The sequence below is a fragment of the Lepisma saccharinum genome, chromosome 28 (genome assembly GCF_977018435.1).
Source record: "Lepisma saccharinum chromosome 28, izLepSacc3.1, whole genome shotgun sequence".
Classification (NCBI taxonomy): Eukaryota; Metazoa; Arthropoda; class Insecta; order Zygentoma; family Lepismatidae; genus Lepisma; species Lepisma saccharinum.
This window is the reverse complement of record NC_139256.1, coordinates 17,455,806-17,467,827: the sequence shown is the minus strand read 5'-3', so window position 1 is coordinate 17,467,827 and position 12,022 is coordinate 17,455,806. Positions and strand designations below refer to the sequence as shown.

The window sequence follows — 12,022 nt, the reverse complement described above, 5'->3', positions numbered from 1 at the left end:
TTTTAAATCAAGATAAATTTAAGTGTGTCTACAGTTTACAAATTACATTTTATTTCGCATGACCTTCACCCCATCAGTGCATATATTTTGTTTGCTTTCTTTTCTTTTGTAGAGCCTGATAAACACTATTAAAAGATCACGATATTAATGTACTTTCACCAAAAGTTATTCCGATACCTACAAAATCCTTATGTACATTATTGTATAAATTATTTTTATTTCTTTAACAATCCAACTTGCTTTCAATCAAATAATCAATAACATTCATGGATATCTGCAGGTTTTTTTTGTTGTTTTTTTTGGTGAGGGGGGGGCATGGTGTGAAATAGCAATATTCTCCCCATAATAGTGTCACCTCCTGAAAGAAACACTCCATCAATATGTAGTTATCACATTCCTGCAATATCCTTTTAATAATAAACACAAATGACTGTGACTGAAATAAAATTGTGTGTGTGAAATTTATATTTTTAGCTTGGCATTCATTTTCCAGGGAAGGGGACATGCCCTCCCTCCCTTACCCCACTTTCTGTTCATCTATGTAACCATAATTTTGAGTTAATTTAAATCCGGTAGCCATTTTTAAAAATTTTCAGAAATAAGTGGTCATATTTATTGGTAAGTTAGATCATATATCTAAAATCATTTTAAAAATACTTTTGTTGGTGTTGCACCTTTCTCTTTTAACAATAATTCAAATTTTAGTAAACCATGTTTTTTCGGAGCTAAAAATCAGATAATAATATATTATTAATTTATTAGTGTACTAAAATACAGTAAAAACTCATATCCCGGAACCTCTATAACAAGAAAACCTGTAAATACGGGAAAAATAGTCCCCAGAACGGACCGATTTTATACCTGAAAATGACCTGCTTAACGTGGAAACAGAACACCATTTAAAGACCAACGAGATGTTTTTATTCTCAGTAAGACAGAAATTTCTTCCTTTATTTTTTTTGCTCGCAAGAAAACAATGCAATACTGTAAGTGTAACATGCCTCTGTTGCCACTCGCTTATGGGTAACATTGTCGATATGAAAGACTGCACTACAATACTCATAGCTGTTACGATTCAGTTTCTTTCTTTCATCTCTTACCCTCTTTCTCCACCTTTCTTTGTCTATTTCTCCTCTGTTCTTTCGTCATCTCTCTATTTAGCTTGTTATCTCTCATTGTTTCTTTTTTTCTTCACTTTTATCTCAATCTTTCTTCACCTCTCTTATTCCATCTTTCAATCTTTATCTTTCCCTCTATGCACATCACGCTACGATGCCAGGGGTCTCTGGTTCGGAAAGACACATAAGTACGTACTGTACGTTCTTACAATACTGTAAAAAGTGTACTAACATGCCTGCTATGCTTATTGCAACTGTATCGCATATTTATTTATGTACGTACATGCATTAGTACTCTACATTATAAGTAATGCGAAATGTAAATCTGTCTTTCCATTATTTCCTGCAGTGCTCTATACTGTTTTTAACGTCAACCCTGTATATGAAGGAAAACTGTTAAGACGGAAAATTTTGCTCAGAACCAACATGTTCCGAGATAGACAGGTTTTACTGTATAAATGTGATATGTTGACATATTTTTTTCTGGACTCCTTTTTATATGGTTAACATTGTTGTGAAGTTTCAGAAAGATTGAATAATTTATAAGGGAGATAAAATTATTTTCCAAGACAGTGCAGCTCCCTCCCACTTGGAGGCTCTGGGAATGGAAGAAATAAGTGATCACTCAAAATTTGAGGGGCTATATATACACCAGTCAAGTTAGTCAAGTTTGAGATTTAAAAAAAAGTATGTGGTTCCTCACCACCATGGAAGGATTAAATGTGCAAGTTTCATCAAAATCTGAGCATGGGTTCCAAAACCTATTTTTTTTTTTTTTTTGTTGAATTGACGTGGAATTTGAATTTGAATTTAAAATTTTGGGTGCATCCGCACTTAGGCTATTTTGCACTCGTCACTTTATATGCGGTCCTGCCCCTTACCATAACAAATAACATCAATGTAACGTCGTGTTGTAACTAAAATCTTAAAATATTCTGACTTTGGTTAAAAGCTGAGGCTGTAAACTGGAACTTAGCACACACAAGGACGAAACACAGGACAACACACACAAAATTATACTGGCCATAGTGCCAGTCGCCAGAGCCTCGTTTGTCTGCAAAATGCAGTCCAGGGTGTACTATGTGAAAGTGAGGTTGACAATTAGGTGTACTACCTGGAAGGATTGCCCCTTACACCCCAAATTGACATGGAATGACCCTAATGCTCAGTTGTTGTTTTTGCAATAAAAATAAGAGAACTCGTTCTTTAAATTATTTTGGGTGATGTAACAGATGAAATGTAATCGGGAAGAGCAGACCAGAGGGAGAAGGACCCATCAAAACTGACAGCAGAATGGTGCAGAATGTCAATTTTTCGCTGACCTGTCATATTGTATGAATGTACTGAATATCTAAATGTCAGTTTCTCGTGGAGATAGCTAGTACTTGTAATTTCAATATTTTATAGACAAAACAACATTGATGCAGAAGACGTCGCCAAGACATGTTAAGAATTTTGTATGCAATGAGCAAGGGTAAGATATGTCCGTGTCTTCTGATCGAGAGAATGTAAGAAATGCAGGAATTCTGATATTTTTTTGCATTGTGTTCGATATCTTACGTTGTAAGTTTGTGCCATATACAACATCATAATCATCAAAAATAGAATATATTACAGTTTCGATAAGATATAATTCCGTTACTCTAGTAAAAAAGTCTCCTATAGATTGATCTCATTATTGGATCGAAATAAAGACCTAGGTTTGCAACCGTTGATGCATAAATTATATTTGGTATTTTATTTTGATATTAATTGTGTCATAATTTACTTGTTCAAGATAATAATTAGAGCCTAGAATTGGGTATACGCATGGAATGAGTGGTGATCAGATGAAATTGATGAAGACACTCATAAACAATACCCAGGCATGAGAGTGAAACCTGGGAACTTTGGTGGCACCATGGAAGATCAACCATTTAACATGCTCAACCACCAAGTCAGCACTCCTATATTCTTACACACAAGTGGATTTGGTGTTTCTAGCATTAGGTGTCCCTACATGGTTACTATGTACATGTTTTGAATAAGCAACGATTGTTAAATTTTGAAGCATGCAAATAGTTCAGTACCAGTTTCATAGAGCGGAGACACATTAAAATCGGATATTTTGTGTTTCGCATGGTTCGTACTTACCAATTGTGTATTGCGGAACATAGTTCAACGTGCCCTTATGCTTTTTACATGAAAACAAATGCAATATTTCACACTCTGAGCACTTTTTTTATTCCTTTCTTCGCTTCCGGAAGCAAGCACATCTTGACTCATGTTGTGGGTTTGCAGTGTTTCATCCTTCAACGAAAAATACCTATCGTGTTCGTCACCGGTGGAAATTATACATTATGCACGGGTAGCTGATGGATAGCCCCACGAGCCATACACAGATAGCCTCACAAACCATTCACTGATAGCCCCACGAACCATTATGCATGGTAGCCAACCGATAGCCCATGAACCATTTCTGATAAGGTTAAGTTAGGTTATGCAAGCATAGTAAAAAAAGGGGGGTTTGAAACACTGACAGGGGCTTACGTCATCAAATGTATGCAGCATCCGGTTGTCGTAGGGCAAGCAAATGAAAGCAATGGCAATTGTGCTCGGTGAGATATTTCTCTTGAAAAATACATCATTTCGCAGTCAAATATATTCCACGATGAAAGAAAATACGTACCTCGATGAACATTGTAAACCTTGGAGAAACTCATTTCCATAAGTAGTTTCTTGTGTAAAATTGAAGAAATGTGTCTCCGATGTATGAAACTGTTACCAATAGTTCATTTCAAGTCTACTTCAACATTTACTACCAGTATTGTAGTTGAATTCCTAATAACTTGTAAAAATTATTACATAATCAGAACATAAACCATTAGCTAAAATAAAGTAATTAATAAATTTACCTTCGATCTCTACCAATGACATCTAGCACTCCTAGTGGTGGAAGACTGTCAGGGTTAAACCTCCCATGGATGACCTGCTGAGTGAATGCAACCAGTTTCAATTTATCTTCATAGGATAAATGAACTGCTTTTCCTTCTTTCTCTAAAATAAAGAGAAAAACTTTTCTAAATATGGTACTAAAATTAACAGCTTTAGTACAGACAAGTACGTTAGATAATAAGTTTCTATTTCATTACAGATAATTGAAATAACAGATGAAATATATTGGTTCAAAAATTTCAACCTGTGTATTAGTTATCTAAATGAATAGACTGTCATTCATGATTCTTTGAATAGATTTTTAGACCTTGCTGTTTTACCTGTGTGGAATCTCTCTGCCCTGATGGGTAGCTCAGTTGGTAGAGCAATGTCATTATATGCCAGAGACTCAGGTTCAAGTTCTGGTCAAACCTGAATTTCTGACTGAATATATCTACGCATGTATTAAAAAATAAAATAAATTAATGAAATATGTTATACAGCAAAACGTCGTTAATCCGGACTAATGGCGGGGATAAGTTGACCGGTTTAACGAAAGTTCAGATTAACTGAAATAACCTAAAAGAACAGTAGAAAGTGCATTAAAACTCCGTTTACAGCAACAAAACATGTTTATTATGGTGTATTTCAAGGGCATATGACTAAATACACTATACAGTACAGTAACGAGGTTTTGCTGTAAATTAGATAACAGAGGCGTTATGGTATTGTTTTCAATCCATGATTGTTAAACTGCACAATTTCAATATATTCACATATCTTACGCTCTTTTAGTACATATAAATCCATTCCCTGCTTATTGGGGTTTATTTTAAGCCCTCTTTAATGCACAGTAAGTCTAATTAGGACTGGACGTATGGTATAAAGAGGAATCTGGACCATTGTGTGCCTCCACCAGACCATATAAAAAGCAGTTCCCCATCATTACAAGGGGAAAACTTTGACACTATACCATCGGAGAGACCCATTTCCTGCTTATTAAGAAACCTCATATTGCCCAGTTTTCATGGTAGTGGTAAGTGTGCTGAATGTACATTTGTTAATTTGGCTAGAATGAAGAATACAAAGAATGTCTCCAATTTCGTTAATTTTTTGTACACTAACTAAATTTGGCCTTCTAATTACGAATCTGGTGTTAAGTGAAAAAATTGTACACTTACCTCTATATATGTTGCCACGAACAATGCATGGGTAGCCCCACAAACCATTCATGAACCATTTCCGGTAAGGTTAGGTTAGGCAAACTTAGTTAAAATTTTGTTAATAAAACAATGTGATACAGCAGTAAAAAAAATCCACTAACATTCGGCTTTTTTCCCTTTTTCCACATTTTAACAACAGATTCATGATTAGAAGGCCAAATTTAGTTGGTATACCAAAAATTAACAAAATTGGAGACATTCTCTCTGTTAATTTTTTCTTGTACCCATAATGTGGCTTTCCTAAAATTTGGAATTGATAATAGACAGGGACAATACCATTTCTTTTTTCTGCTAGAAAGGTCAACATTTCGCAAGTGAATAAAAAGTAACAGCTTAGACCGAATGAAGTTCAAGCTCTGAAGTGTTGTTCTTCTTCAATTCTGAAACAAACTTAGCTTAAAGAACCTGCTTATGATGCTTTGATAGCCCTTACTTCATTCCATAATCCTGGAAAGAAAACAATGTGCATATGTCATCAATCACAGGCAAAAACTTGTTCTTTTAAATATGTAATTTTTTTAGCTGATAAAAATAAATGGAAAATATATGTTTTTGCCTTACTACAATGATAAATAACACATTAGAAGTATAATTGTTTGTCATACATTTTTATATTGCATCCGTGTGTGACAAGTAACAACAAACTGAAAAAAATTCCATTAATTCGTTCATTTCAACTTCTTGTTTATGTTGTTCAAGGGAAGGACAGTAAAACTAATAATTGTATCAGAAAACAAAATCAATGTTTCATGGCAAAGAAATGGTTATTATCAGCGACGTAGCATTATAAAATGTCCATATGCCTGGTGTTTTCTGATAAAAAATATATGCATTTTGTAAATACAAAAATTAGCATGTTGTAAATACAAATTAAAACATTATTAACTTGTACATGTTTGAGCTACATGTCATTATAGTAGCTATTTATCACGGTCCACCTACAACGCTTCACTAATATCTCTCCTAGCATTATTCCAATGTCTTTGCTGACCAAAATCCAGGAAGGTTTGACATATGTACAGAACCTCTACCAAAAAGTTAGGAATGTATATCAGCACACATGCAATTGTAGTATAAGGGGGATTGGTTTCTGCTGGATTGGGTGCTTGCTTATATTACGTTGCTTTAAAGTTGGTTTTACAAGAGGTTAACTTTAAATATATAATATATCAAAAACAGCAAAAACAAAAGAGAACCACGCTTTACGCGGCCACACGCAGACCCTATTCCACGTGTGGTGTTCCGTATAGTAACAGATATCCCCTGAGATATCTGTTAAGCAACAGACGAACTTTAGCCTAACTTTAATAATCGGTAACTAGAGGAGGGCTTAATAGGCTTATGATTCACTAAAATGATAGAAGGTCAGACACCTTTAAACGACATATTTATTCATTGAAAAGAACACCGCTTGTGGCATAGCTGCCACCAAACATGAGCATTTCACTGTACATGACACAAAAAAGATATACAAAAGATTTTGTACTTACATATCAGCCGTTTTCACACTATATCACTCATACTTTGGGGCTTTACACACGCTATTTCACTCTTTATCGCCACATCCCGACACATGGACAAATTTGTGGTATACCACACTAAAAAATTACTATTATGTGCTTCCTTGGTGTAACAAAGGCTTTGGGGGGTGATAAATGAATTTTCCTGGCTTTTCTTGGAAGGATGGCTAAGAACAACTTGGATATTCTTTGATATCCTATGGATGCTTCTATGGCGTCAGTTCTGCCGACCATGTGGTCTGGATTTCCACATGGGATGAGGGACACAAAACTCGCTATTTTGCTGAATTTTCACTGGGATCCTTAAATGCACTTGTGGACACAATATCCCACTTGGTCACACACACTTAGGCCTGTGTATACTGTAACAGGACCTTAGATCCTTTTTCCCTTTATGTATCCTTTGTTGTTGGCACAGGTGGCCATTCACACACTGGATTTTACCAGCAACTTCCAAGCTGACCTGCTCTCAGGTGGGTCTGTAATACAAGTGAGCTTGACTAGCAAGCTCAGACCACAATAGGCCATCTGAAAGTCTTATCTGTGACGTCACAGCCTTGGCGGCTTCTCATTGGCCAGCTGGAGTCCTTTGAGATCTTTCCTTGTCTTTGGGAGAATTGCCACTTTCTCCCACCAGATGGCAGAGTTATCAATTGCTTAAAAAGCATAAACAAAAGTGTTTTTTCAGCTTTTCTGGCTTAGTTATGCCAGATAATTACAAATGAGTTTACTTTTAATAAATTAGGCATGATTTTACCTATGGGTGAGTGTTATCTCTGATTTTCAGTAAAGAATAAAAGATTTAGTAAACATGTGATTTGGAGCACATGGTTTTTGTTCTCCAAAATGGCTACTGTTAGCCTAACAATGGTTGGTTCTTTATAAATAAAGCATTTCTACCCCTCCCATGAGTGACAACTGGTTGGTAAACATGACCCATGATTCTAATTGGGGGTGGGGGGTATAAGTTTCTGGGAAAATAGCTCTCACAAGCTTTCCCTGGTGCCAACCTAATGGCCCTTGTACTTAGGTTGGCCTGTGGTTATTTGTGTGTGGGCATGTATGCCCAATGCTGATTGGTCATACATATCCCGGCCCCTCGGGAAAAAGAAAAAGGATTCGAGAAGCGATTCGTTTTTCTTTACCCTCACTAACCTTAAACACTATTATGCAAACACACACAAAAATAAATATTCACGACTATATAAAATTAAATTACACATATGCTGTTAAAAGAAACACTTGAAATAGTCTTGCATATTGACATTAATATAACCCTGTAATAGACATGTTGAAAATTACCATACTTGAAATATACATCTACATTGATGCACTCTTGGAAATATACATATTAAAAATATTTGTAATACATTGAGGACAGAGTTTCTGCCTCCTACTCCATTCCTATCCCTATTAAAGTTCTTGGGTGTCTTGAGTCATGACTACCCATTATGATAAAGAATTTATATAGATGTACATATATATATATATAAGATACTTTGATCACCGTACGTAATTTGTAAGACTGTTTGTTCTCTTTGCCTTGAAGGGAATGGATTACTCTACCCTTTCAGCACTTAGTCCAAAGAGACACATTTATAAAAAGAAGCCCTTGAACACTGTCCTTGTGTACCTAAGTCTGCATACACACATTGGACTTTATACGTAGGTTCGGATATCACTTGTCTATGCGCACTATGGGTATGTCCTGGTTTTCATGGTTGTTAATTTCCGCTCGGTAATCTTGGGGGGTGACAACCACTATTCGGACACTCCCCATGCTTCCTGTGCCTCAGGGGGCATGGTGGATAGTTCCCAACATCTTGCTTGCGATGTATCGCTCTTCACCCCTAAGCCTGTGTGTTTTGGGATGGTGGCACACTTGTGATGGGTCACTGCACACTATCACTTGCCCCATTACCTACACAATTTGGCTGTGTTGGTGGTGAATTCCCATGTTTGGCTTTGGCTGTACCTTGGTTGTGTCGACATTTACCTTTGGCCTACTCAAACATGGTGGTAGTGGAGATCTTTAATAATTTCGTTTTGGCATTTTTTAGCTCTGAGATATATTTCTTACCATACCCTCAAATAGGACAACATAAATGTGAAATACTCTAAATATAGGATATATTAGAACATTGACAGTATATAAAATGCACAAAAATGAAATATAGGTCCCATATACTATTTACAACTGTTGTTCTGTATTCAGACAGAGCTGAACCCCATCCACAACTTTGCTTAGCATTTTTGAGGCACTTTGGATGCTAAATCAGGATGTAATAGTTTGAGCTTGTCGATGTACAGGTTGTATACTTTGGGACTACATCTCCATATCTTCATGTTATTTACATGTTGATTACTTATAATTCTACCATTGACACAATGTATAACATTAAAAATATTACATGTTACTTGACTAATACAAATAAATGGACCAAAGAATGTATGAAAGAGTTTATGAGTTTGTCCCTCTAGGGCCTTACTCTGCAAATGTGACTTGAGGAATACTAGGCCATGCAATTGAATTTCCCTCCTGTGTTGTTGCAGATCATTTAACTTCTTATTATTCTTAGCCCTTTTGTCAGCTGTCCGGGACACAGCCATGAAGAGTTGCTGGTCCCATTCAGTCTGTTCTCCGACCGGTATATGGAAATGTTCCATAACCGGATTTCTCAGGGATGTATGCAACCGTAGTTCTGCTGGCGCATACCCTGTAGTGTCATTTATCGAATGATTGATAATGTTGACAACAGCTGGCAACTTATCAGACCAAGTCTTGTGGTTTTCGTGACACATGAGTTTGAGGAGTTTACCCATTTCTAGGTGAGTCCTCTCTACCAGGTTGGCCGAAGGAAGGTACGTTGGTATGAAAAGAACCTGGGTCCCCATGCTCTCAAATGCTTGGGTGAAGTTCTTTGCCCTGAACTGTGGACCATTGTCAACTATTATTCTTTCGGGGGGTGAAAAGTGCATGAAATACACTTCCTTTATTTTCTTTACTATTGACGCTGTGGTGGCATTCCTGAGGGGATATGCAGTGATGTACCTTGAACATCCTTCGAGTACAGTTAAGATGTATCTCTCTTTCCGTTTGCTGGGAGGCAGCGGGCCTACGAGGTCACAGAAGAGAGTTGCCCCCAACCTTTGTATGTGGTGGGTTTGCAGGATTTGGCAAGGAGGATGGAGATTTGGCTTGACCTGCTGGCATTGTACACAGTCATTGACCCAGGCTTTAATTGTCCGTCTCATTCCTGGCCAAAAATAGCTGCGGAAAACCTTGTTGTGTGTCTTATCGACACCAGGGTGCCCATCATCATTGTGGTAGGCGGTAATAACTTGGGGTATTAATGTCTGGGGGATATAAATTCTAAAATTATCCCTGAAATGGAAATCCCTGACTACCAAGATGTTGTTTTGGATCTGGTACTGATTGTCCCAGTTCCTACTTCTGGGGTCATTGCTCTGACTTCCTTTAGTCAGATGGTCAATGATGGCCTTACTCTTTGGATCAGCCTGCTGTTCCCGCTGGAGCTGGTCATTGGATAGATTACCCACTGATACGGGCAACAGATGTATAGAGTTTAGGTGTTTCACCTGCTGCTGCTGTTTGTCTGGTGCTCGTGACAGCATGTCCGCGAGGCCATTATCCCTCCCAGCCACATACTCTACGTGAAAGCTGTAGTTCTGCAGCTTCAAGAACCACCTGGTTAGCCGTACATTCCAGGTGTAGGCAGAGTTGAGCCATGAGAGACTCTTGTGGTCGCATAATATGGTAAAAACCTGGCCTTGGAGAAGGAAGGAAAATTTCTCGATGCACCACACAATGCTGAGAAGCTCGAGCTCCGTTGAAGTGTATCCTAATTCATAGTTTTTGAGGGAGCGGCTGACGTATCCTAGGGGTCGCTTTTCCCCGTCTGAATACTGAAAACAGAATCCACCTACCCCGGATCCGGATGCATCCGTTTGAAGATAGAACTTCTGAGAGAAGTCTGGGTGGAAGATCTTACAGTCCCGTTGGACAGCTACTTTCAGCCCCTCGAAAGCATGTTGTGCCTTCGCATCCCATTGCCATTTAGAACCCTTCTTCAACAGATCATAAAGTGGTTGAGTATGTGTATTGTACTGAGGGATAAACTTTCTTATCCAACCAAACAAACCGAGGACCTTTTGCAATTGTTTAATGTTGGTTGGAGCTTGGAGGTTCGCAATCGATTCTACATACTCGGGGCACATGGATATGTGTTGTGAGTTGACGTTATGTCCGAGGAACCTGATTTGGTCCCTAGCAAAGGAACATTTGGATAACTTGAGGGTCATGCCTGCATTTTGGAAGATCTCAAGTATCCTGTCAATGTGCTCTAGATGTTCTTCTAGAGTCTCCGAAAAGATTGTCACGTCATCGACATAAGCTAACGCAAAGGATTCTGTCCCACTTAGTAGCTTGTTCATTACCTCGATGAACACCTGCATACTGTTGACATGTCCGAAAATCAACCTCTTGAACTGGTACATTTTCCCATTGAACGTGAACGCCGTATATCTCCTGGACCCTTCTTCTAAGCCAATTTGCCAGAATCCTGAGGATATGTCCAGGGAGGAGAAATACTTCTTGCCTTGAAATTGTGAGAAGATCTCCTCCATATTGAGGGGCTTCATTTTCAGCGGTAGGATCAGTTTGTTGATCTCGCGCTGGTCTAGTGTAAGTCGCAGAGACCCATTTGGTTTCTGGACTACTAAGACAGGGGAGACGAACTCAGAATTGGAGGGTTCAATAATGTCCCACCTGACGAGTTGGTCAATCTCCCTCGCTACCCCTTCTTTATACTTGATCGGTATGGGATAGTTCTTACGAGCTATATATTCGGTTTTGTTGAGGACTATTTTATGTTCATGCATGTTACATTTGCCAGGGCGGTCGCTGAAAACTTTTCTCCTTCGGGAGAGGGTTTGAAACAATGACTCTTGCTGTTCTATTGTTAGGGTTGCTGCTTCGGTGGCAGCTTTCCTTATATCCGCAGGGGACGCAAAATCTGTCTCCTGGAATATATCCAGGGGGAAAATATCAATTTTGTGGATAGGAGATGGCCCGTCTGGTTCCGTCGCCAAGTGAACCGGTAAGAACTTGGTGACTGCAGAGCAAGAGCTGCTGTGGAATAGCAATTGGTGTGATGCAAAATCTACTTGGGCGTTGACCCCATATAACCAATCGAGACCAAGAATGCAGTCGATGCTTAGCTCATTT

General features: G+C 38.2%; 1 protein-coding gene across 1 annotated transcript in view; it reads right to left on the bottom strand.

Annotated features, from left to right (window-relative positions):
- The window catches only part of LOC145980829 (Golgi resident protein GCP60), a 66,425-nt gene extending 57,733 nt beyond the window's left edge, over positions 1-8,692 (bottom strand). Inside the window, exons 1-2 of the mRNA XM_083113917.1 lie at positions 8,623-8,692; positions 4,013-4,154 (exon numbers count right to left, since the gene is read on the bottom strand). Of these exons, the coding sequence (XP_082970043.1) occupies positions 4,013-4,154; positions 8,623-8,692 (212 nt within the window). The remainder of the gene's footprint in view (positions 1-4,012; positions 4,155-8,622) is intronic.
- Between the last annotated feature and the right edge of the window lie 3,330 nt (positions 8,693-12,022).